The sequence below is a fragment of the Neovison vison genome, chromosome 6 (genome assembly GCF_020171115.1).
Source record: "Neovison vison isolate M4711 chromosome 6, ASM_NN_V1, whole genome shotgun sequence".
Lineage (NCBI taxonomy): Eukaryota > Metazoa > Chordata > Mammalia > Carnivora > Mustelidae > Neogale > Neogale vison.
Window position 1 is genome coordinate 149,084,687 of NC_058096.1, and position 27,124 is coordinate 149,111,810.

Genomic DNA, 27,124 nt, shown 5'->3' on the forward strand with positions numbered 1-27,124 from the left:
AGCAACCGTATCTAGACAATCCATCATCAAATTACAATAAATTTGTTCTCCAGGAAAGCTTACCTATAGGTAGAAAAATCATTGATTCTAATATCAATTTTAACACCTCAACTTGAACATTCCTATATAAGTATCTATACACTCACTAAAACAGCAACTCATTGTTTAGATAGGTCATTTAACTTCTCTGGGTTTGAGTTTCCTCAGTGAGAAGTGAGGATTCAGGGTGAAATGATCACCAACAATGCTTCCTATTCCAAAAGTCCATGATAAATGGTTCTCTAACCCTCCTTCAACTTGAGGACTTCTTTTTTTTTGCACTTCTTTTCCTTGCAAACTGATAAAATTCATAATTTTATCAGTTGTAAGCTTCTTGTTCATCTTGAGAATGTGAATTCCAGCACAAGTACTTTTTTAAACCACCCTCTACCCAAACTCACTGTAACAGAAAGCAGGCTGTAAAATTACCACGAAGGGACCTGAACTGAAGCCAGAGTAAACAGCCCTTTTAAACAATGAGCAATGGCAGTAGAAAGCTACTCAACCAGACAGAGCCTGTTTCCAGAAGCTGGTGCAGTTACGCCCGCCCTGCCCTGGCAGTCACTCTCAGCACAGCACACCATGTACTCCTCTAAGCGAGAGGATCCCAAAGGACGGCTACACAGACTGTGCTCTGACGCTAGTGTCGGTTTGAGGCGGGCTCTCCTATCAGCCCTTCCTTGCCAATTTGGCCTTACCAGTTTACTGTCACTTAGCTTTATACATTACCAAGAAGTGCTTTGCTCCATGATTTCTGTACTATTGCCAACATTTTCTATATAATAAAATATCTATTATTATGTATTGGGTACCCTTGGGGTTGAGACTCTCATGGAATACACTTAAGAAAAGCGTGAACCACTTTTCCTTTTCAACACTTCACATCTATAAAAATAAGACATTTGAACTCCATTTCTCTGCTTACAGCCACAGTAAAAATTAGAATGTACTCTTTTCACAGATGAGGTACATTCAGTTGAGATTGACATTTTTCTTACATCTTTATGCTTGCCAATCTCTAGGTTTTCTCATGAGGTTAGGAAGGTTGGGCCACCTGCTCAATCACAATACTCCTGTGTCAATAACAGACACCGTAAGACAGGTAGAGTCAAGGCTCTCCAATTTTATGTATTTGGCCACTATATGAAGCTATGATTAACGCAGGAGAATTCCAGAAACCTTTTTAATATTAAGACGCGTACCTTTAGATGCAGGAAAATTTTTTTAAATTTAACTTTTTAGCAAGAAACTGATCAACAGTTTGACTACAATTAAAAGTCAAATATAAGAATTTTGTTCAGCATCTTAGTGCATCTTTTTTTTTTTTTTAAATGCACATGAATATCCTATGGAGTTGCACAGGATAAGAATCTCTGAGAATGTACTTTTTTATGAAGAGTTAAGAACTCACTTTGCAGAACATTACAGAGTGAGAGTACAGGAACTGTGTCCTTCTAACCTTTGCCTCCTTCGGTGGTATCACAATGCTTGAACACAAACACTTAAATGTTCACCAAATTCAACTGGGTAGGTTATATGGACACACCAAAAACTCTTGATGAGCATATACTGCAGAATTTAGTTACATAGTTTCAAAGACAGGAACAGATCTTTATTCAATGAGGTAGATAGAAATACTCAAAAGTAAACTCAAAAGTAAAGCATATTCTGAAATGTCCACACATGGATTTATAATGTATTTCTGAATATACACAATGTTAAATGTTTTCCTAACATTCGTCTATTCAGTTTTCAATATTTAGCATACCTTTAATAAAGACTCTTATTTAGCCAAAGTAAACACTAAAATGATCTAAGGCAAAATAATTCATTTTATTTCTTAAATACCTATGTATTTACAATCATAAAAATGTTCATGCATTATAACTCATGAGATACTATACTTTCACATTTATTAAAAATTAAAAATCTTGGGAAATCTAATTACTTATGAAGAAATTAATGACTGATCAAAAAACATCATATTACTATTATTAGCTTAAGATTATATCATAATCATGAATAGCATTTCATCATGAATACCTTCATTTTACTTTTAAAATTATACTTACAGTTTTAAATTAAAATCTCATATTGAGGCAGTAAGACTTTACTTCAAATTACAGTCACATATGGAAGGGAGCTTTTGATTCAAGGTTTCATTATGGTCCATAGTATAAAGATATATTTTCATGAGGGGTACATGATGGATAGCCAGCAAAAGAAATATGCTAGCAGAGGGTAGTAAATTGCCAACTAAGCATGCACTGAACCAACAGACTACTTTAGAACATGGTAAGTCCTTGATTATTGCCAGCTTTTCTATAATGTTCAGGTTCTCAAAGGTCACTGAATTTTATAATTATCTCCAAACAATTTTCTTCATGGTCATTTAAGCTTTGTCTAAACAGCTGGGTATGTTGCCAAGCAACAACACCATCTCCTCTGCTTAATTCTGCTTCCAAAATAACTTCAGTGGCACCAGAAAAATCATGATAGGAGCGAAGAGTTTTGTCTGTTGGAGGAAAAAAAATAATTAACACTTCGCTTTTAGTAACTTAAAGAATATAAAGAGATAGTTTTGGAATACATATTTTCTATCTAACCTGTAGGTAAAATCAGCTCTTAAAAAAATAAATACAAATTCCTTATGGAGGAAATATGTCCTTTGAAATAAAGAAATGACTTTTCTTCATCCGTTTGTGTTTCACAATAAAAACATAAAACAGTTCTATTAGAATGAGGTTATACAGGTTTTAATTTTAATTTTTTTTTCTGCAGTTATATGAATGACTCTTGGGTATGAAAAGCTCAAATAAGTACCATTATTCTTCAGAGTGTTAAATATACTCATCATGATTAATTCTCCATTCAAATGCTTACCGCCTGACAGTTCTACTTGAACTGCTTCAGATCGCAATTTCCACTGTATTGTTCCAGTCTGAAAGGTTTGACTACTTGTTTTAATGGAAACGCTATCTACTTTTAGGCCAACTGACCCACACTCCAACTTCCAGGAAATATAAGCATAAGATGATCCTTCCCTTCGGGCTAAATACACCTACAAAGGAGGAGGAGAACAAAGAATTGTCATAAAGAATAAAATAGTGTAGAGAACACATCTAGTCAGTCCTACTATCATGATTAATAAAGACCTAATTTCTTCCCCACTGAGGAGATTTTCACTGTTAACATTTTGCATTCTATCTGCAATTTTCCCTATAGTGTATTTTGTTCCAGAAGAAAGATACTTGGGATACAGGTACTCCGATAAGTATAGCCCTAAGGGGTAGATGTTAACCAAATTTTAGTAAATCTTATTTTCTTTTGAATTAGTTAAGTCCAGCTATTTGATATGAACTTGATGATGAGTCCTGCTAAAAATGAAGAATCCTTTTAAATGCAATTATTCTTCATCTTCTTTTCTAAATCTGGATTTTCAGATAAGCTTTCCCAGAGCCGGATGGGCTATCCAAGTCAAGAAAGCAACTGAGTCATTCTTAAGTAATGGTTTAAAATGTAGTATTCATGCTGCCTCTCCACAAAGTATGCTCCCATTCCTTCCCTATCAGAGACCCTTATCACTTTAAATGTATACTGTTTAAGGCATCCAAGTTTACTGGCTGCTTCCAGCTCATCTTCTCTCATAGGTTCATCCACATTCTAGAAAATGTGCATGTGAACACTAACATCACAGCCTTGGTCTTTCACAGGTAACTTCCTTCACCCAGGCTCAAACCCCTAAGAATCTGAATAAATTCACTTATCCCTCATGCTCAAACTCACACAGTAACTCATGCATTTCTTTGAAGTAAGTCTCAAAAAAAGACCTATCCTCATTTATACCATACTTACCACTATAGTCATGACTTAATGCTCATCTCTCTCCAACTGCCTAATTAACTTTTTTTTTTTTTTAAAGATTTTATTTATTTATTTGACAGAAAGAGATCACAAGTAGGCAGAGAGGTAGGCAGAGAGAGAGAGGAGGAAGCAGGCTCCCCGCTGAGCAGAGAGCCCGATGCGGGACTTGATCCCAGGACCCTGAGATCATGACCTGAGCCGAAGGCAGCGGCTTAACCCACTGAGCCACCCAGGCGACCCCTAATTAACGTTTTTAAAAGCCCACTTCCTTCCTACATTTGCATAGTTTAGAATGAACAGTAAGTAACTGGCTAGAGCTTTAAATCCAAACTCTCAGCTTTCAGTCCTTCACAGAATTTCACCCCACTGTGAACTGCCAATAATTCTCCACCCAAATGTAACTTATATCAGATGAACTTGGTATGATCTTAACCAAATCACACATTTTCTGGGGGCACAGGCTTGGGATTCATATGGATTTAATAAATAGTACTTAAGTATTAAAAGTCTGCATACACAACCTATTCTTTTAGAAACCTCTAACTTACATCTCAGGACAAACACAAGTACCATATGACACATCTGCCATGGAAATGTCCTACTACCTGTTTTTAGTCATCAAGTAAAAAAAATCAATCACTGCTAGTATTCTACTGATACTCTACTCTACTTCACAACCTATCGTTCTTCATCCAGGTTAAGTATGTCAGCTAATTTAATTGGAAAGTTTTTAGAATCAGTGAGCCAGAGATTATCAACAATGAAAAACAATCACTCCCCAAGGAAAATGATTTAAACTCTTTAGACTAGATTGTATGGGATGGCACACCTAGATGTATGGAAGTGTCGACTGCTCCATTCAAGTTCAGGGCAACCTCACTATAACCTCCTCTAATGGCCATGTATTCCTACTGCAGTGCTCCTCCTACACCTGTCTGTGAGAAGAACCTGGGGCTATTGACCAGTGCTCCCTGGGAGTCACTGGTTCCATCTATCCTAAACTACTGGCCATCTATGGATTACCTATAATTACTACTTCAAGGGTGTGGATAGTAAAGGGGATTAGCTGTAAAAGATGAGCCAAATAGTAGGGTTATTGGAAGAAAGGTGGTTGAAAAAAACAAAGACTGGGGAAAAGAAATCTTAAGACAAATACACTTATATTTATGTCTCAGTATATGCTTTTTTATCTCTTGTGTCTTTTTTAAGAGCTCAGTGGTTTCAAATGATCCCCTCCCCGCAAAAAGTGTGGGTATAAAATACGACAGATTCAAGTCAGGTTAATTTCAAATTCCTAGCTTACCCTCAGAATTGTCTTAGTTATACCACATGGGTCTAGGCCACAACTGTGGTTTTAACTGTCATAACAAGGTTTATAATAGCTGTTGAACATGTCTGAGAGAATTGCTTATTCTAAAACATACATTTTTCAGTCATAAAGGCATCAGCTTTTAAGACTCTAAAAAACTAAAGGACAGGATAGAATTCATCACAGAATTCTTAAATGCTTAAATAAACATTCAAACACATTGTGAGCAAATAAAAGGTCTCTCAGGCTAAAGAAACAGTATATGGAAATAAAACAAACTCTATTGATATTGAAAATTCAAGTCATCTTTTTCTTACAATATATTCCGTCTGTACTATTCTAACCAACTAATTTTAACCCAGCGTTTTTAGAGGTGGAAGTTATCAAGAACATGTATACTCAGTTTGATAACTGAAATGTACCCAAACAGTAAGATTATTATAAACACCAATTATAGTCCTTTCTATGTGGAATAGCAACAGAACCGGTAATTAATTTAGGGTAAAAAATATTTTACAAGCTTTTAATATTCAATTGTTTGGTCTAGAGAAAAAAACTTTCTTTTTTTACTATTAGATGTTCCTCACTCTCTTGAGTTATCGTAGACAAATTTTTGCCTGTCAGCTTTTTAATTCATTGGTATCATTTACTGTGTGCAGCTCTACATGCTTGGTTTTTCAGTTCTGGGGACTACCAAGAGCTACCTTACTTTAGCAGCAGGAAGAGTAAAATCAGAAGTCATGGACTTTACCCCTACAGACCTGAAATCTATACAGTACGACACCCCTTCCCTCTAGTTACCCATCCTTGCCCATTTTTTGGCAAGTTTAAGGCATACAGTATAGGCAGGTCACAACGTGTGGGTGAGAGTAAGACCAGTCTGTGTACGGCTTAAGGTCTCAGCTATGCCACTAACAAGGGACACAACAGAAACTTATCCTTTGGGTATGGCTATGACCACTATTTTCAAAACTGAGAACAATTTGCATGTGAGCTTCTTTATGGTCTACGTTTTTCACAGTCTACAGAAGATCCTCACTTAAAGATTTTCTGATCACTATATGCCAGGCTCTTCTGTCCACTGCTATGGTTTTCTGGAAGTTTGGTTTGTACTGCACTGTTGAAGCTGTTCTTTGCTCTGCTCTTAAAATGATTTTTCTGCTTAGCCTGTTAAGATTAACTCTAGTTAAAAAAAAAAAAAAAGATTAGTTTAATTAAGTTTACTGTGCAGCAGACACTCTGCACAATTCCTACACATATCTAATGAAACAAGTTGCATTTCAATTGATTTTAATTTAATACTGGTTAACTGGTATTGCTCATGATTCTTATTTTTGGTTATTCCATTTTATCACTGCAATCAAACATTACTCACTGTCCCCACTGTATTTACATCTTTCTGTACTCACTGTCCCCACTGTATTTACATCTTTCTGTACTATGCTTATTTTTTCTATCTGCAGCCTCTGTAATTATCTCTGGATCATTAGTGTGAGCAGGTCCTTCTCTTGCCTGAAATCTTTCATGGTTTCCTGTTACATAACTGCAAGATAATCAAAGTCCTTGGGACCTGATCACTGTTCACCTCTCTAGTCTCACTTCCCATTCTTCTTCCCCATATTCCCTACAACTTACTCTTCCCTGAATATACGAGGTGTTTCTCATCCCAGTGCTTTTGCACATGCTACATCTCCTGCTCCCTTCTTCTATATCCTCTCTCTACACTGAGAAACTCTGCCTTTGCCTCCTTCTCCAAAAGCCTACTCAGGTATTACTTCCTCTGCAAGGTCATCATCTCTGACTCAAGAAGGCACAGTGGCTCTTCCTTCTGTCTTCTTTCCCTTAGAGTCACAAACAAACCCATATTCTTCTAGGACTTATCTCACTAATCTAAACAACTGGCCCACATGTCCTTCTCCTTCATTAGTCTATGCTCACCTTGAGGCTTGACTCCTAATTTATCATTACAATCTAAGTGCCAAACACAATGTCTGACAATGCACATTTACTGAATGACTAAATGAATCATTCTTGACATAATGCCATGCACCAAAAAGTGCTAAAGTGACTCTAGTGACAAAGATGATACTTTACAAAAATGCAAAGTACTTAAGAACATGCCAAGGGATCATCTGAATGAAGACAGAGCATCTTTGACAGTCTACACAGTCTTACACAGTCTGAGGGTGGTATAGAATTTATGCCATATGCATTCAAACATTTTTCTTACATTCACTAATCTTTACTAAACATTTATCAGGCACTATGCTAGATATATGCATACTGAAAGTACAAGTGAGTAGAAAAAGACAAAGCCTTTTCTTTGAGAATGTTTACAATTCTGGTAGGACAGAGACAAATAATCTATTCTTATACAAATTTGTTAAATAAATGTCATGAAGGAGAGGTATATGAACAGTGAATAAATAAAGGGGGAAATGGATCCAGTTAGCTTGGACTATAGGGAGTGAGGCTTACACTCAGTTCCAAACAAAGGAATAAGTGAATCTAACACAAAAGAAAGTAAAAGGGCTCCGTGCAGAAGGCAGAAGGGCAGTCCAACTGCAACGCAGAGCAAAGGGATAGCGTGGTGCAAGGCAAGGCCAGAAAAGAAAGCAGAGGCCAGGCTCAGAAGAGACTTGAGCTCTTTCTTACTCTACGAGCACTCAGTAATGACTGGGGTTTGGGAAATGCTTTTCTGGCTTAACAGCATGGAAAACAACTGTGAGATCCAGGAAGACTAATAAGGAAGCTATTAACACTTTTATCAAGGTGTTATCACTTGCCTCCTAAAAGATATAGTGGTCTTTTTGATTCAGCTTTTTATACTCCTTCCAAATTAGACGTCACTGAACTGTGTATCTGCCAAATAGTAACACTTATAAGTCTCCACATTCCTGGGAGGCTAACTCTGAGACAGTAAGAATCTGTTCTAAATATCTGAGGGCAAGCTGCATGTTATCTCTAAGGATTCCAGGCTAGAGGTTACTGAGGAAAGGTGTGGTGGGAAATAGGCTTCTTCTATTTAGTGGACCTAGAGAATCTCTAATTGGGAACATACTGATACAAAACTAAAAATACTGACTTAGGTAGAAAATTCAATGTTTCAATGGCAATATATTACTTCTAAGTTATCAGACTCTGGAAGTGTAATGAACATTCTCATATTTTCTTCATATTATAACTTGAAACAGATTCACTCGAGTTTTAAAAGTGATGTCCTCTGTATAGGTACATCAAGGCATAAGCTTTAATTGAGTAGGAGTCTGTTTTTTATTTAATGGCCTCCGCATCTCATTTACAATATTTAAATCTTACTTATAAATACACCCTCTGGCTACAATGGTCTATTTAGAGAACTCCAAAACATGCCATGTACTCCATGCCTTTCCCCTGCTGTTCCCTTGCTTCATGAACACCTACTCATCCTTCAGCGTCCAGCTCAAATGTCGCTTGCTCTCTGGAGCTTTCCCCAACTCCCACAGCCAGAGCTAATTACTCCCTCCTCAGTGTTTCCATAGCAATGTGTTGATATCCTTATTATAGCACTCTGCATCATGGGTAAGATGGCTGTTTATGCTTCGGCTTCCCCTGTTAGACTGTGAGGGTAGACACTGTATCTTTATCTTTTTATCCATGTAGCTGAGACAATGCCTGATATTAACAGGCATTCAATAAATGTTTGCTGATGAACAAATGAGTAAGACAGAGAAGAAATATTACATAGAATCGACCTGTTTCTCATCACACCAAATTTTCTGCACAAAGTCATTATTTTCTCCATTAACACTGCTGGTGAGGGAGAAGGGCATACTCTTTCATTAGTTTCAGAAGGGTAGCTTAGTCCTTGGATACATAACATGTCTATCCTATCCAGCTTTCTGTTCAGAACAATCTTTGGGATAAGGATAGTCTTCCTGAGAAGTTCATCCACTCTCATCATCTACTGTCAATTCCAGATACAGATACACTCTCTGTCAATTACAGATACAGACATCTTAAAATTTTCAATTTGATCTTCTTCTATTTTTTATGTTCTTCAACTCAAGAAGAAAATTCCTAAACCTACAATTATAATAATGTAAACTATTCTTAGTTTAATACAAAAAGATCACCAATATAAGCACCAAGGTAAATTTTAGAACAAAAACATGACTGGAAAAAAAGGCAGGGATCCTATCTCTGTATGTCTTCTGTATTCAATGCCTAGAACAGTGATAAGCATAAACACTAGCAGCTGTTAAACCATGACTCACTTTTTAAATCTAGCCAATGTGTCTTACAAATGAGAAACTTCCCTTCCAACTCAAAAATCTTGGGAAGTCAACTTTAAAAGCTCCCTGTAGGTTGATGAACTCCTATGAAAATCTATCAATAATATGGTTCGATGTACTGAGGTCATGTGCGTAATTCTGTGTTCATTTTTGGTGTGTATCTAAGGGGAGGGCAGTTTAAAGGCAAAGCTTCTACTTGTAACAGATAGCCTGTGACGACAATGCAGGTTAATATAAGTAAACTACTAGTCCTAGCATCTGTACCTTTATTCTTTAGGGCATGGAGAAGAAATAACCAATATTGCTGCTCAATCATCTGCATTCTTATTAAATGAAAGTGTGTTAAATGGTTAACTCTTGGGACTTCAGATTAAATGTTAGAGTCCCCAGTAGCCTGCTTTAGTAGGTAATCAATAAGTACCTATCAAGGAATTAAATAATACTATATTTTATACACTCATGCAAAAATTAGTCATGAGTTGGCCATACATTTATTTTTCCCCATGAATGAATTAATTTCAGCCTCTTTAATGAAAATGGATGCTTCCTTGATACAAATGCACAAACTTCTTAGGGACTTTTAATTAAACATTGGGAGGATTTTCTTTTACAGGTTTGAGTATTATTAAAATTTTCATATATCAGTTTTCACTTTACATACACAGTTTTTTTGATAGATCAGTTTTCACTTTACATACACAGTTTTCACTGAAACAGTCTACATTTGTTTAAACAATGACAAAGTTTTTAAACAATCTCATGCATGAAATTACCATGTTCCAGTCTGTTTCAACTTTTCTGAATATGGATTCCATTTTCCACACACCATTCTCCCATCCGGAAATGGTTTGATTATTATTTGAAACTCGGACATAACAATCTTTCACAATACTATAACAAAGGTGGAATTGTTTCGAAATCTTCTCATTTTCAGAGGGAATGAAGAGGGTTTCTTTTCTCTTAAAAAAAGAAAGCAGAATTACTTTTCAAAATAATGGAAGACTCCACATAATAATGAACGTGATTTCCTAGAAATTGGGGTAAATTAGGATATGTCACCTTCTTGCTTAACTCACTCCTACAACTTCTACTGTACTTAAACTCCAAACCTTTATACTAGGACTCTAAACGATCTATTCCCTACTTACTTCTCCAATCAATCTCAAGTTAACTCTTCCATTAGCTCCTCAAAAAGGTCCATCCAGGTACTTCCAGCTCAGGTCCCTGACACATATTCTTCTTTCTACTCTCCATATACTTGGTTCTTTCTCATCCTTCTGGCCTCAACTTAAAGCAACATTGGGTGCTAGGTATTAAACAATAAGAAAACTTCAAATGTACAAGAATCAATAAGCAGAATATAAAACATCTTAGAAACAAAAAAAAGTGTGTGTGTCTGTACACATCACTGTCAGCATTATTAAAATAGTAACATTAAATGTATGAAAAAGATAATTCCCTAGTGGAAACTGTGATATTATTGTCAAACAGGTAAAGAAAAAAAGCAGCTTATTTTTAGAAAATGATTTATAATCATGAATGACCAAGTGTGTAACAAAACTTCCCAGTTCTTTTCCTCTTTATCAAACATATTTTAGGGTACTGGGGCACCTGGGTGGCTCAGTCAGTTGGATGGCTGCCTTTGGCTCAGGTCATGATCCCAATGTGGGATCAAGTCCCGCATCGGGCTCCCTTCTTGGTGGAGAGCCTGCTTCTCCCTCTCCCTCTGCCTGCCACTCTGCCTACTTGTGCTATCTTTCTGTCAGATAAATAAATAAAACCTTAATAAACGTATTTTAGGGTACTAACATAAACCAAATGGAAATACAATTTAAAAATAGCATTATCTATTCATTAAAAAGGATAACTAATTACCAAAGGGAAAAGATAGATATTTATGCTACTGAACATAATCATATATGCAACTGAATAATCTGGAGTAAGAATAACATTAATATTTTGCAAAATCTTCGGTTTTTTAAAAGATTTTATTTTTTTAAAAGATTTTGTTTTTTGTTTTTTTGACAGACAGAGATCACAAGTAGGCAGAGAGGCAGGCAAAGAGAGAGGAGGAAGCAGGCTCCCTGCTGAGCAGAGAGCCCGATGTGGGGCTCGATCCCAGGACCCTGGGATCATGACCTGAGCCAAAGGCAGAGGATTTAACCCACTGAGCCACCCAGGTGCCCCAATTTTATTTTTTTATTAGAGAGAGCAAGTAGGTGGTGGGAGGAGCAGAGGGAGAGGGACAAAGACACTCTGCACTGAGGCAGAGCCTGATGTGGAGCTTGATCTCACAACCCTAGTTCATGGCCTGAACAGAAATCAAGAGCTGGATGCTCAACTGACACAGCCAGCCAGGTAGCCCTCATAAAATCTTTTAAATCTAAGATTAAGATAAAACTTTTCTCTCCAGAAATAGTATCACCGTTTCCTTCTTTTTCCAAATGATTTCAAGGTACAGTTTCATCATTTTTTAAGACTAATATTTTTCATTATTCAATTTACTTTTAAAGTGTTGGTGGTATAGTGGTGAGCATAGATGCCTTTCAATTTACTTTTAAAATAAATATCTACTTCTAAAGAGGAAAATGATTTTTTAAATCCATGTCTGTAATGGTCTCCAGTAACTGGTAAATTTAAAAAGAAATTTCAAAAGGGAAGACAATCTGGGCACATGACCCAATTCATATTTTTAAAGTTTAATCAACTTACATGCCATACAAGAGGAAGCATATCCGTCCATAAAAAGAAAAAAGAATGAAGACCTAATATCGATGTTTTATTTAAACTGAACACAGCTGTGAATTAAATTAGCTCTTTTAAACTGGCTTCATTTAGATTTAAACTTGTAACTTGCACTGCATCAGCAGTGATTTGAATTATCTGTTGAATTTAGATCTTGTAATTCTGTGGCTGAACCAACACTTTCAACTGTCTCTTAAAGATGATGAAATAAATTAAAAAGCAAACATAAAGTTTACTGGGGATAATTCACCCATTTTGGACATATTCTTTTATTGGAGAAATGAGTGGCAACAATGGCAAATTCAGAAAAAGTAGATATAAAACTCTAATTTATTTGGAATTCTTTTTTTTTTTTTAAAAGATTTTATTTATTTATTTGACAGACAGAGATGACAACTAGGCAGAGAGGCAGGCAGAGAGAGAAAGGAGGAAGCAGGCTCCCTGCTGAGCAGAGAGCCCGATGCGGGGCTCGATCCCAGGACCCTGGGATCATGACCTGAGCCGAAGGCAGAGGCATTAACCCACTGAGCCACCCAGGCGCCCCTGGAATTCTGATATGATACAGTGAAGGGTTATTTTCCATCTAAGCATTTTTCATTACATATCTTCTTAGACATTTATGTAAAATACTCAGTAGTGATCGACTCTGAATTCCATAAGGGCAAGGGATAGGTCTACTGTACTTCCTTAATATCCATTACAGAGCACATTGTTTTTCACCTAGCCCCTAATATAGGCATATTTCCTCTGTTCGTTATTTAATTTTGGGTCATTAATCAAGGCATAATGTCTTAATATAAATTTGACAATAATAATCACACCAGAGATGATAATTTCTAGCTAATATGAGATGTATATAATAAGTATACAAGAAATAAACACTTTAATCCACTGAATTATCCAGGTCTATTATTTTTCTCACGTACTATATGTGTATGTATATATGTACATGAAAACAGGTAAACAAGTTTCTCTAAGACGTATAAAATCTTATTTTGAAAAACTTGAACAGGCATTTCCCAAAAGAGAAGAACCAAAATTTAAAGAACAGGCATTCAACTTCATTAGTCATCACCAAAATGCAAAGTAATATCATAATATAATACTACTACATACTACCAGGGCTGCTAAAATAAAAAAGACAATACCAACTATAGGTAAAGATGTGGAAAATTCTCATACACTGCTGGTGAGAGTGTAAACTGGCAAAACTGCTGGGGAAAGCTGTTTGGCAGTATTCACCAAGGCTGAACACACTCCTAGCTCCTAATCGGCCACCTAGCAATTCCACTCCTAGGTATATACCTAACTCAAACGGATAAATACATTCACGTAAAATGTGTATAAATCGTCTACAGCAGTATGATTTTTAACAGTCAAAACCCAGAAACAGCCCAAATATCCACCAAAGGTGGCATGGATAAATTAAATTTATACAATGGAATATTAGAGAGCAATGAGAATAAACGTGCCATAAAAAAGCAGTAAAAAAAAAAAACCCTGCAGCATCAAGTTTGAATTTCATAAAATGTTGAGAAAAAAAGTATTCATATGAGTATGTATGGTACAATTCCAGTTACATAAAGCACAATAACAGGCAATACTAACCTATTATGTTAGAAACCACGATAATGGTTATTCTTAGTGGTGGCAGAAATGACTGGAAGGGAACGGATGGTTATTCCTTGGATTTTGGTGGTCTATTCCCCAGGCTGGTTGGTGGTTATGTGGGTGCTCAATATGAAAATCTGGTAAGCTCTACATTTATAATTTGTGAATTTTTCTGTATGTACATCAGTAACAGCTACACTCTAACATAGAAAAATGTTATTTTAAAATGCCTTGCTAAAAAAAAAATGCCTTGCCAACTACTGCATGTGGATATACTATGCCAATCAATTACTGGTTCTTTCAAATGTTTGTGTTTTTCAATAATTACTCTAAAAAGTTCATTGGAAGGTCATGGCCTGGGGCACCTGGGTGGCTCAGCAGGTTAAGTGTCTGCCTTTGGCTCAGGTCATGATCCCAGGGTCCTGGGATAGAGCCCTGCCTTAGGCTCCCTCTCCCTCTCCCTGCAGCTCCCCTTGCTTGTGCTCTACCAAATGAATAAATAAAATCTTTAAAAAAAAAAAGGTCATGCCCAGTGCATTTTTCTATAAGCAAAGAGCATAGTACTGGAAGCAATAGAGAAGATTAGAATTAAATACCTCTAGACCCATTTCACCGCGGGCTACTCTCCAAGCCACTGACCCAGATATTCTTCCACCAAGTTCTCCAGGTTTAGGGGTTTTGGGAGATATAAATTCAACAAGCTCCACAATAATCCTCTGGAGAAGTTCTTTTCTTCTGTTTTCTGACAGAGATATTTGCCTCTGTAATTCATATTTTAAAAGAAGTCATTAAGATTAGAGAAATGTAGAGGTCTGCCTCTAAGTAAGAATATACATAAAACACTTGTATTTTAATGGGATCTTGAAAGACATAACCAACTTTTTGTTCACATGTAGTTATTTGGAATGTAAGACAATGTGGAAAACTTAAAATAATTTTACAAATTTTGTGTAGAGAAATAACTGGACATCCATAGCCAACTCTTTATGACCTTTATTGTCCGAGATTTTAAAATGGAGGTAGCAACTTCTGCTTCCAGCTATGATAGACTAGCTGTGTCAGACCAACTATCCTACCAAGGGAAGGTAGCAAAAGCTGGGCAAAACATTATATGCAGGCACACATGTACAAACATCTGTTTAAATACAACAGAAAGCTACCAAGGTAACCAGAGCTAAACAAGCTAAGATCCCAAAGAAAGAAATGAATTGTGGTCAACTGAACATACTCCACTTCCTTCCCTTCCAGGCATTTGCCAATTATTAACTGGTCTGAGCCAAAGAGGGTGAGAAAGCAACCATGAAACGGTATTTTACGTGCTGAAAAACACAGCAAATTTTTACATTGTCACAGTACGGTGGACTAAATCAGTTGGAGTTCAAAGCCTTTCAAGGTGAGAGGCTCAAGGGCCATACATTAGAAGGTGAAATTACGAAGAGACCCAAAGACACTTCACCTTGAAACTCAATCCCTGAGTTAAGGGGATCTGCCCTATCCTAACTGCTTGCCAGAAGCAAAATTAGTGGTTTGGCTTTTAAATCATAAAAAACCCCACACATGTATAATAGTAAAAAGTTTCAATACTACCAAAGGGATATTAAATAAAAATTGAATCTTCCTTTTTTAACCTCTAGTGCCTTTTTCCAGAAGAGTCACTGTTAACAATTTCCTGTGCCTTCTTTCAAAAATTTCCATTCTTGGAGAAATGTTATAATTATAGTCAAGACACCATTTCTTTGAAAAATAAAAACATACTTTTTATGTCTAGTATTACATACACTGAAATTTTGTTTCACTAAACTTTGGTAAGAGATGTTATGATAACTGAATACACAAAAAAGCCATGATATTTAAAACAAGACCTCAAAGTTTTCAATGAACAATTAAACCATTTAACATATTAGAATATTTTTGCTTGCAAAATAATGCTGCTACTCTCAGCGTTTCAATGGGTTAAAAACTGGCCATTCCTGATTCTATAAAAACTTTAAATGTCCTCTCAAAAATGCCAAGTGCTCATACCTGTTTATTAAGTCCATTAATAGTTTCTCGAAGTAATTCTTCTTTAACCTCAGTTCTTCTGGAGATTACCTCATCATGTTTACAAGAATATCGCCAAGTGACATCAACCACCTCAAATTACAGAATACAGTATTTAACAAGAATACAACCATCAACCTTAATTTGCTAACTACCTAGAATGTATATAATTCTTAAATAGTTTTTTAAAATGTTATCCTTTGTTTAAATTTTAAAACCTATTAAAAAAAAGAATTGCTTTTTATTTATTTATCTAAGAAGTACACTTTCAGGAAAGCCTGTGATAAAATGAGATTTCCAGAACATTTAGTTTTTTAAAACTTATTTACAAAGTTGATTTCATAAAATTAGATAAATAAAACCTTGTTTCATTTTTATTGTATTAAATTTACATTAAAGACCTAATTTGTGACAAAGGTACAAAGAAAATTTAATGGAAAAAAGAGAACATTTTTAACAAATGATGCTAGGGCAACTTGTTATTCTAAGGGAAAACAATGAATTTCAACCCACACAGTGGACTATATACAAAAATTAACTCAAAATGAATGACAGACCCAAATGTAAAACCGAAAATATACAACTTTCAAAAGAAAACACAGGATAAAATCATTGTGGCTTGGGCTATGCAAAAATTTCTTAGATACATCAAAAAGCACAACCCATCATTTCACCGTCTATACGAACACTGAATCACTATGTTGTACACATGCAACTATATGTCTGTTATACCCCATTTAAAAAAGAAAAAAAGCACAATCCCTGAAAGAACAAATTGATTAACTGGCTGTTATCAATTATGTCTCTTCAATAGTCACAGACAGAATGAAAAGACACACCAATAACAAGGAGAAAATCTTTGTAAAGCATCTATCTGGAAAATGACTTGTATGCAGAACATATGAAGAATTCTCAAAATTCAACAATAAGGAAATGAACAATCCAATTTTTAAAAAATGGGCAAATAAGACTATACATGGCAAATTAGCACATAAGAAGATACTCAGTATTATGTCATGAGGGAAATGCAAATGAAAACCACAATGAGATACCACCTCACATCTATTAAGGCGGCTAAAATTAAAACAACAACAACAACAAAAAAAACCAAAACCAGATGACCATACTAAGGATATAGAAGTTAGCAAGCATATAGAGAATCTGGGAACTCTCACATACTGCTGGTGAGAATATGAAATGGCATGTGACTTTGGAAAAGAGTTTAGCAGTTTCTTTTTCCTCCTTCCTTCCTTCCTTTCTTTCTTTTTTAAGTTTAGCAGTTTCTTAAAAAGTTAAACATACACCTACCATATGATCCAGTCATTCTACTTCTAGGCATTTACCAAAGAGAAAAGACAGCATATGGCTTTATAAAGACTTGGGCATAAGTGTTTACAGCAACTTTATTTGAAATAGAAATAGTAAAAAACTGGAAATTACCCAAATGCCCATCAAGAGGTGAATGGATAAGCAAACTATGATGCATGCATACAATGGAATATTCAGTAATAAAAACAATTTTTTTATGACTTAAAAAATTTTTTTTGAGAGACAGGGAGTGGAGTGAGCAAGAGAGAACATGAGTTAGGGAGGTGAAGGGGAGCGAGAAGGGGAGAAGCAGGCTCCCCACTGAGCAGGGAGCTGGACACGGGGCTCTATCCCAGGACCCTGAGATTATGACTTGACTCAAAAGCAGAGGCTTAACTGACTGAACCACCCAGGTGCCCCCAAACAATAAATTATTGATATGTAAGGATAACACGGATGAATCTCAAAATTATTATGCTGAGTAAAAGAAACCAGACCACGCTCACCAAAAAGAACATACACTGCATGATTCCATTTTATATAAAATTCTGGAAATGCAGATTCATATATAGTGAAAGAAAGCAGATGCATGGTTGTCTAGAGATGGATAAGAAGGAGGGATAAAAAAGGAGATAAGAAAACTTACAGGGATAGTGAGCAAGTTCACTATCTTTTTTTTTTTTTTCAAAGATTTTATTTATTTGACACAGAGAGAGAGAGAGATCATAAGTAAGCAGAGAGGCAGGCAGAGAGAGAGGGGGAAGCAGGTTCTCTGCTAAGCAGGGAGCTGATGCAGGGCTCGATCCCAGGATCCTGAGATCATGACCTGAGCTGAAGGGAGAGGCCTAACCCACTGAGCCACCCAGGCACCCTGTAAATTCACTATCTTGACTATAAAGGTAATTTCATGGGTGTATACAAATGAAAAAATTTATTAAATTATTTATTTTCAATATAAGCTGGTTCTTATATGTCAATTATACCTTCAAAAGCTGTCCAAAATTAATATTTCATTCTCAGAATATAATTTTTGCGCTTATGCCTTACCTCATCCTTAGAAAATGCAATGACATAGGAAAGCTTCTTGCCCCACCCAATTTCATAAAGGAGTGGCTTATCACAGACATCTTCACAGGCGTCACAGTGTAGCCACCGCTGCTGAGAAGGAGAATAGACTTCTGTCCAGACATGGTCTACTCAAGAGACAAGAAAGCAACAGAAAGAAAGGAAATAAAAGTTAAGTTTATAAAACCAGAATGATTTTCAACAACTATCCACAAACTCTAAAGATAAGGATCACAGAAGAATTTGTAAGGGTCTAAATTTTAGTTAATAGGTCTGAGCATTTTCTGGCACACAGGACTCAGCATACTTGTTTAAATTTTTTTGTCTCTTTGAAATCCTTAAAAATGTTTTTGGACTATGTCCTTTAATGTGGTCAGTTTTAAGCTTAATTAAAAATAATGTGAGCTCTAACTCTAAAAAGGTGAATATATTAAACAATGGCATCAAAAATATCAGGCTCAGTCTTTGCTAATATGAAGGAGCTAATGACACTTTTGGAAACTGCAGTCTCTTTTGCCCTGTAAGACCCAAACCAGTAGGAGGTCTAACAAAGGATCTCTGGTTACTGATGTTCTATATTTGATTGTAAGAGAACAGTAATTCTTAAGTGAAGGTTTCATTTTATCCTAAAAAACAACAGAAACACAAGTAAAATTCTGACAAGGGAAACAACTTCTAAATATGTAGATGAGAAGAGTCATTTCTAAAGAAGGACAATAAAAATTTCACATGGTTTTTATTACCTTTTTTGTATACTGAGATTTAAGATTACTACACCTTTTACACTAATTGCTATCAAAACAAAGATTTCTAGAGCATATTACATGTTATTATTCATACAGAAAAAGCATTATCTAAAGTGTCATGGTAAACTGTTTATAAAAGAATGTTTATATTGTCACGTTTAAAGTGCCCAGCAAAATGTAAGCGTACTACAAAAATCTTGAGATTCCCCACAAAAAACTCGAGGTTGATATTCTTATTTTACAGAAGGCAAATGGAAACTCAGAATGACAAGGCCAGAGAGTAACAGACAGAAAATGATGAGTCCAGACTGTAAACCCAATCTTGAAGTCTGCACAGCCCTATTGCTCTGCTCACACCATGTTTTGTACCTGTGTAATCCCAAACATAGCGAGCTTCAAACCCTAAGGCTCGGCAGCACAGTGTAAAACAATTGGCCCACTCGCCACACCGTCCACATCTTGTTTCCAAAAGTTTCTCAGGGTTATTATATCTGTTTTAAAATAATCATAAAAAAGCTTTGATTCATTAACAAAATCAAGAATTTTAAACATTTTTTATTATCTCTGTGTTAAACAGTAATATTTATTTTATATTTTTAAAAATTATTTTAAATTGAAATATATTTGAAATACAATATTATATTAGTTTCATTTCACATTCTTAGACAGTGATTATAGAGCCAAGAATATATGATTATTGTTAACAGAAGCTTTAATGAAAATGATTAAACAGTGGTACAGCCTTCAAGGAGTTTACAGGTCTTAGAGGAAGAAGAAATTAACACAAAAACTAATACATGGCAGAATGTGACAAAACCATACATTAGGTCTGATTGAGTCTTATGTGAGAGTGGTTGGGAGGACAGCTTGTATTTAAACTGGGCCTTGAAGGGCAGATTAGATTTGGATAGGAAGAGATTCTCTAGAAAATCTGCTTAAAGCACTGATATTATTCTAATAAGTGGTATAATTAGCTCATGCATGTAAAAGGTAAACAACTTAATAAAAATTTTAAAAACTAAGTTGAACTCAATTCTACTTAAAATACTACTTTTCTGTCTAATGATTTTTTTTTTTTTAAGACTTTATTTGTCAGAGAGAGAGAAAGCAAGTGAGCGAGCACACAAGCAGGTGGAGCAGCAGGCAGAGGGAGAAGCAGGCTCCCTGCTAAGGAAGGAGCCCAGTTCAGGACGTGATCCCAGGACTCTGGAATCATGACTTGAGCCAAAGGCAGACACTTAAACCAACTAAGCCACCTAGGCATCCCTCTAAACCAACTGCCACCTAGGCATGCCTCTAATGATATTTTTGATTGATTTTTTTCCCCCTTCTTAATTCCTTAAAGGTGCTTGCTAATTTGGAAGTTTTTTGTTTTTTTTTTTTTTTAAAGATTTTATTTATTTATTTGAGAGAGAGAGAGACAGTGAGAGAGAGCATGAGCGAGGGGAAGGTCAGAGAGCGAAGCAGACTCCCCATGGAGCTGGGAGCCTGATGTGGGACTCGATCCCGGGACTCCAGGATCACGCCCTGAGCCGAAGGCAGTCGTCCAACCAACTGAGCCACCCAGGCGTCCCTGGAAGTTGTTTTTTGAAAAATGTTTGCAATAATGTTTTAAAAAGGTACTCCAATTATCAATTTATCATAAATTGGAGAACACCAAACTTTGCATACTGTGTTGAGAAGGATCTCGGTTGATAAAGCTAAACAAGAAATAGGCCCTAGCTGAGTAGAGATGCTGGCCGTGAGCTTGTGGAAGGAAGCCATTACGTGAATAAACTGGCTCGACAATGACAAGTTTGTCTTAAGTAGACGCTGCTGTTTAAACTAGCTAAATTAAATGAATTTAAAATTAAGTAGTTAAGTAATTAAAAAAAGATATAAATTTATATGAAGAATAACCACAGAATTAGAGTATCCTATGCCTCTTCTATATACTACTTGTATCAGTTGAATGATCAGCTTAGCCTAGAATTAATAGCGTTCATCATCTCAACTCTATACATAGTTAAACAAGATAACATCAACAAATTAACAGTTAACAAGCAAACAAGTAGAAAGGAAAACAGTAAATATCTTTGTTAGCCTGTGCCCCTCTACACTGCATTATCAGTTTATACCTAATGGCCTAGAAAAGTTTATGAGGAAAGAGATTTAATTATTATTTTTTACCTTCCAATCTTTGCAAAGTACCTGTGCAAATGTATGCTGACTGAAGAAATAACCTGAATTAATTTTATGTCATTCACAGATACTAGATTCTGTATATTCCACAGGGCTGGTTCCTAGTTAGGACACAACTGAGTCCTTAAGCTCCAAAAACAGGGATTTCAAATACTTGGTATCTTTTCCTGACCAGTGATACAATCAACATTTTTGAGTATTGTCAATTTAAAAAAATACTGGTAAGAGGCTTGTGAATTAAAGGATGAAAAAAGTTAACTGAAAAGTTCAAACTTCTTTAGTTTAAAATTTAGGTAATGAGGATATGTTAGGTTGAGCAGGGGAGGCATCTGATTAAAACAAAATTCTGTTGTTAAAAAGAAAACAGCAAGATGGTATTATACTTCTACCTTCCATATTACCATCTGATGATTATTTTAAGTACAGCATTGTCTTTAGTGTCACAATTTATCAGTATTATTATTAATGTTATTAGTGTTATTTTTATGTGCTATCAATCATTATTAAAGTTATCAGAAAGTTGAAGTTATATAAATAGAGATTAATACAAAAGTTACATTAGAAGTGCTAAGACTATACTCAATTTATATTCCAGAGCAAGAATAAACATACATTTCCTATAAAAAGGCAGTAATTACTTTAGACATATGGCCTCTGCTGCCAGTATTCAACCCTGCTACTGGAATATAAAGAGTTATAGATTATAAATACATAAATCAGCATAAATGTGTTCCAATAAAACTTTATTTATAAAAATAGGATTGGGCTGGGTTTAGCCTGTCAGCCACAGCTTGCTGACCTCTGCCCTAGAGGAATGTATTTCTAATAATTGAAGAGTTCATCCAACAAAAATTCTTTTCTAACCATTCCATTAAGGAATAATGGAATCTAACTTTACTGTCCCGTGGACACCCACCTTGGGAATCGATTGCTGAACTGGCATGCATTGCAGTAATGATCTTCTACTCTGTTTGCACCCCACTTCATCTCATCATCATTGGGGAATAGTGATTCACCTCTAGACTTAGTCTGGCCTCCACATTTGCTGCACAAAATGTCATTGACCCATTGAAAAAATTCTTCCTTAAACCAGTGTAAAAGCTCCAGCAGAAGAAAATCCTCATCACTTACATTAGTACCTGAGAAGTTAAAACAGAGCCAAGTAAGATCTAAAGCTGATAAAAACTAAAAACACACATACATACTTTATTCTCGAATATGGAGCCAAAATAAATGAAAATATAAGAAGATCTAAAAGGTTTTCTCAAATATGATGGAAGAAAAGAATTGTCAGCATATTGTGAACCAAATACACTGTACATTTACAGGGGCAGGACATTTACCACTCTGTAACCTCTAATCAACATCATGCACTAACAAGTGAACTGAACACAGCAACCTTTCAGGGAACTGTGGTCAATGTGTAGTTGATCTTGAAACACAGGGAGGTTAAGAAATCAGTTTAATTTTAAAACATTTAAAAAGAACTACATTCAACTTGTTATCAGGTATATATACAAGTAAACAAGAAACAATAACAAAATCACTAGCAGAAAGCACAGAATTCCAGACACCTTAAAAATTCAACCTATCAGCTTTTCTATCAGTGCTTCAACTATACAGTATAATCCATCTGTGAATATTCACCATAAATCACCAGAGACACAACAATGTCCACACAGTTGATACAACAACCCTGGCAAATAAGTACAGCCTATATTATATAAACTTGTACCTCTTTGTCAAAATAAAAAGATGTCTCTTAACCACATTCAAGACTGTGGTACCTTGGGTAAGAAAAGAAGGAGAGGAGAAAATATATAGGAGACACATACAGGAGTTCTCATCTCTTTCAAGTTTTATTATTAAGAAGTGATCATAATACATACATATGAAGGTACTATATGGCATAATGTGAAGATCTAGTAAAGTTTAATGCTGGTCACAGGTGTTTGATACATTATACTCTATTTCTATAGTTATATTCCATTTGTTTGATATCGTTCAAAATGAGAAAACTGTATTAGGAAAAAAACTAGAGAATATAAAATCTAGAAATATATTATGTTCCTGGATGGGAAAACAATACTCCAAAGTTGTTACTCCTGTACAAATTAACCTGTAATCTAATGTAAACCCAATTACAAGATAATTTATAAAGTATTTAATTTAAAAAATTTATTTAAGAATTTATAAAATAAATTTTCATAAAATTTGGCTAAGAATATAATAAATTCATTTAGTAATGTCAAAACACATTACAAAATTTTAATAATTACAATACTGTGATATTGGTGAAAAACAAAAAGCAGATCACTGAAACAAAAGAATGATTCCCAAAAGATTTTTTTCTTTTTTTAAAGATTTTATTTATTTATTTGACAGAGAGGACAGAGATGACAAGTAGACAGAGAGGTAGGCAGAGAGAGAGGGGGAAGCACCCTCCCTGCTAAGCAGAGAGCCTGATGCAGGTCTTGATACCAGGATCCTGAGAACATGACCTCAGCTGAAGACAGAGGCTTAACCCACTGAGTCACCAAGATGCCCTGATTCCTAAAAGATTTCTAAGTGATACATGCTATCTAATAAAGTTAGCCTTTCAAAGTAGTTCTAAGAAGATGGACTGTTCAATAAATGATTTGGGGACAATATATAAATTCTATATTGAGAGAAGGAATACTATAAAGGTAACAGAAGTCACAAAAGAATATGTTAATGACTGTGGTAGGGAAGGGCCTTCTTAAGCAAGATGTAGATTGTGAAATCAATAATGGGAAAGAATAAGCTTTCTTAAATTAAAAGTTATAGCTTATGAATTTCAAAAGATACACTAAATGAAATTAAAGAACACCGGGAAAGGGGTGTCTGCCTTCAGCTCAGGTCATGATCCCAGAGTCCTGGGATCAAGCTCAGCATCAGGCTCCCTCCTCAGCAGGAAGCCTGCTTCTCCCTCTGCCACTGCCCCCTGCTTGTGTTCCCTCTCTCATGTCTCTCTGTCAAATAAATAAAATCTTAAAAAAAAAAAAAAACAGAAAACAACACTGGGAGAAAAAAAAATGTAATATATCTAACAAAGTATCCAGAATATATAAAGAATTTCTATAAATTTGTAAGAATATTAGCAAACCCATTAGAAAAGTTCAAAGTCTATAAAAGAAGTCCAATAATTTCATTAAGTAGAAATAAGTACTCTCGGTACTTCTGATGTAAACTGAAAGACAATTTGTTTGATAGGATCCTTTACAGTGTTAAGTCACACACCCCTGATACTTTTATATTTATCTCAGAGAAACACTTGTGCATATACACCACAAGGCATGCTTTGCAAGAATTCTCACTGCAGGAGCATTCAGAATAGAGAAAAATGGTAAACAGTCTCAATGTCTAGCAACAGGGAACTGTTTTATGTATAAACATTTTTATACATGTTTAATGTATAAGATGTATAATGTATAAATGTTTAATGTATAAACATTAGTATATGCATACTATAGAACACTATGGAGGGTTCAAAAGGTTTCTAAGACAAGTTAGTAAATGAAAAACACCAAGAAACTGAAGATACATGGGATGATAAATTTTATGTAAACCCACACAACTGAAACTATTTTGCAGGTAACTATGCATGTAAATACATAGGAGAAGGTATGAAAAGGAACATATCACATGGTAATAGCTGTTACCTACAGAAGAGGTGTAGGACTCACTGGCAGGGAGAGTTTAGCTTTTCTCATATAATATGAAAGTTTGTATTAGATTACAAATGAACTTCAGAAATACAGCACTGCCACCCTTCGTCTCCATCAAGTGCCTAAAGCAGAGTAATTTTTTTAAAAATGCAAGGCCACTAGTCACTTGTGGTTAATGTGTACTTAAAATGTGTTGACCGTAGCTAAAGAACTGGACTTTTGATTTTTTAAAGCTTAATTTAAATATAAATACCTATATGTGGCTAGTACTGCCCTGTTTTCTAGAATCTTTGCAATCTCTCCTTTTCCCCTTGTCTTTTCATTCTGGGAAATCTCCTTTACTTGCACAGATTTACCTATCACCCTAAAGTGTACTCCAGGCCTACATTTTCACCTGGTCCAGATAATGGCCAGCAGGTACTTTAAAGCATTTCCCTTTAAAGACTGTTCCTACTGGCTCCTCTAATCTTCTGGTTGTCTGAATTCAAAACTGGACAGTCCTCCTTGACATTTTCCTTAAGCATACACAATGCCTTGTCACATCAAATGTACTCAGCAACTGCAAACAACATGTATTCTATCACCCCAGTAACTCACATCCATTTTCTCCCCTGCTGTCACAATACCCTGTTCACCCTAATTCCTCTTTTGGAAATTCTATTACTACTGTGTTTCCACTCTTCTCTCCTTGCACTCTGTTATTCTTGTTCATCTTACAAGTTATAGCTAGATCAATTAAGCACACCTCTGAGGTCACTCACGTGCTTAAAGCTTCAATGGTTAATGCAGCTGAATTAAGTAATCAAGAATACTTGACTTCCCTGAGCAATGGCTTTATTTCCTCCTTGCTAATGAACAGACTACATAACCTTTTTGCTTCATGTTCAATCATACTAACATTGTAATGTTAGCTTTACCACTAAGACATGTACATCCTCCTAATTTCTTTGGTCCTTATTTTCTATTTCAAAACTTTGTCGAAAGTATTCTTTGTTCCATTTTATCTCTAGTTCTTTTAGGAAAGAGTAAAAATGTAAGATAAATTCAGTATATATTTCTCTGCCTGAAATTCAATGTCAACCAAAATACGATCTCAGCCTACCTGATCTCTCACTACTCGTTTACCCACTCCTTACATTACACACAGCCAGATGTTATTCCTCACTGTTCCCCACATAGAATATAACTCTTCTGCCACCATACATGCTATTCACTACATTTGGAACAATACCCCGATCTCTGCCTTAGTAATTCCTGTGGCATCTCAGATTATTATTCCAACTCATCCTTTATAACCTTAAAAAAAAAAAACAAAACCTCAATCTTCTACTGATTTTCACAATACCATTCTACCAACCTGATATATTCTTTCTTTCCTACTTAAAGCTCCATTATAGTGCTCTTAAATTTTAAGTGTGAAAGAATAAATAGACAAATCTCCTAAGTCACACTCTGATGTGAAATTATAGATGGCTTATCTTACCCCCATTTTCTAAATTTTCTACAAAAAAGCCATGTATTATCTTTATAATTACAGGGAAAAAATGCCAGGCAAATGTCGAGAGGGACACTGCTGTGTCTCCTCTGTGGGGCTCAGCCAAATGAGTCACACATAAAACATGCTCTGGTAAGTACCTGTTAAACAGGCATTTATGTCAGGGATTATCTAAAGGAGCACAGTACTTTAATGTGGACAGGATCTTTGTGATCACATATTAAAAAGCATTCTTACTTCATAAATTATTAAAAAAAACTGTTAATTCAAGAATATGAAGAATTGTCTCAAGGTCTCACAACAATGTTGTTGAATTAAGTCTCAGGCCCAGAATGGTTTTTAAATACAAGAAAATGACATAGTATAATATAATAAAAACAAAACCACCAAAATACAATAGGCAGCAAAATACCTAAATGAGATACGTGAGGAGTGATTAAAAAATGGAAAAGAGACTCATAGTTAATCCCTCAGAGAGACTTCCAGTTTTAGCTCTGACATGCAAAGAGCTTAGAGTTGTCATTCTGATCATTACAACAACAAAAAACTGAACAAACCAAAATCATTGACTTTTCTTGAGCTCCTTAGAGTTCACAGGGCAAACTGTCACCCTGAAAACTGGAGAGACAGACAAATACAGAGAATCTCAGCCAAATATATGGAATCACAACCAGCCATCTGCTATACGGAACAGAAGCCACTGGAGCCATTAATTGGTAGAAACACTTAAATGATAATTTTGACAAACTGCTGGAGTC

At 35.5% G+C, this 27,124-nt stretch overlaps 1 protein-coding gene across 4 annotated transcripts in view; it reads right to left on the minus strand.

The window, feature by feature from the left end:
* Positions 1-1,629: 1,629 nt before the first annotated feature.
* NGLY1 (N-glycanase 1) overlaps positions 1,630-27,124 on the minus strand; it is a 56,279-nt gene continuing 30,784 nt past the window's right edge. For 3 of the 4 annotated variants that reach the window (XM_044252572.1, XM_044252573.1, XM_044252574.1), the window contains 8 exons: positions 22,099-22,321; positions 19,371-19,492; positions 18,238-18,383; positions 15,865-15,975; positions 14,439-14,603; positions 10,260-10,445; positions 2,923-3,100; positions 1,630-2,554 (listed from right to left, as the gene is read on the minus strand). In XM_044252572.1, coding sequence (XP_044108507.1) covers positions 2,379-2,554; positions 2,923-3,100; positions 10,260-10,445; positions 14,439-14,603; positions 15,865-15,975; positions 18,238-18,383; positions 19,371-19,492; positions 22,099-22,321 — 1,307 coding nt within the window. In that variant the 3' untranslated portion in view covers positions 1,630-2,378. The remainder of the gene's footprint in view (positions 2,555-2,922; positions 3,101-10,259; positions 10,446-14,438; positions 14,604-15,864; positions 15,976-18,237; positions 18,384-19,370; positions 19,493-22,098; positions 22,322-27,124) is intronic. The other variant, XM_044252576.1, reaches the window with a different exon arrangement.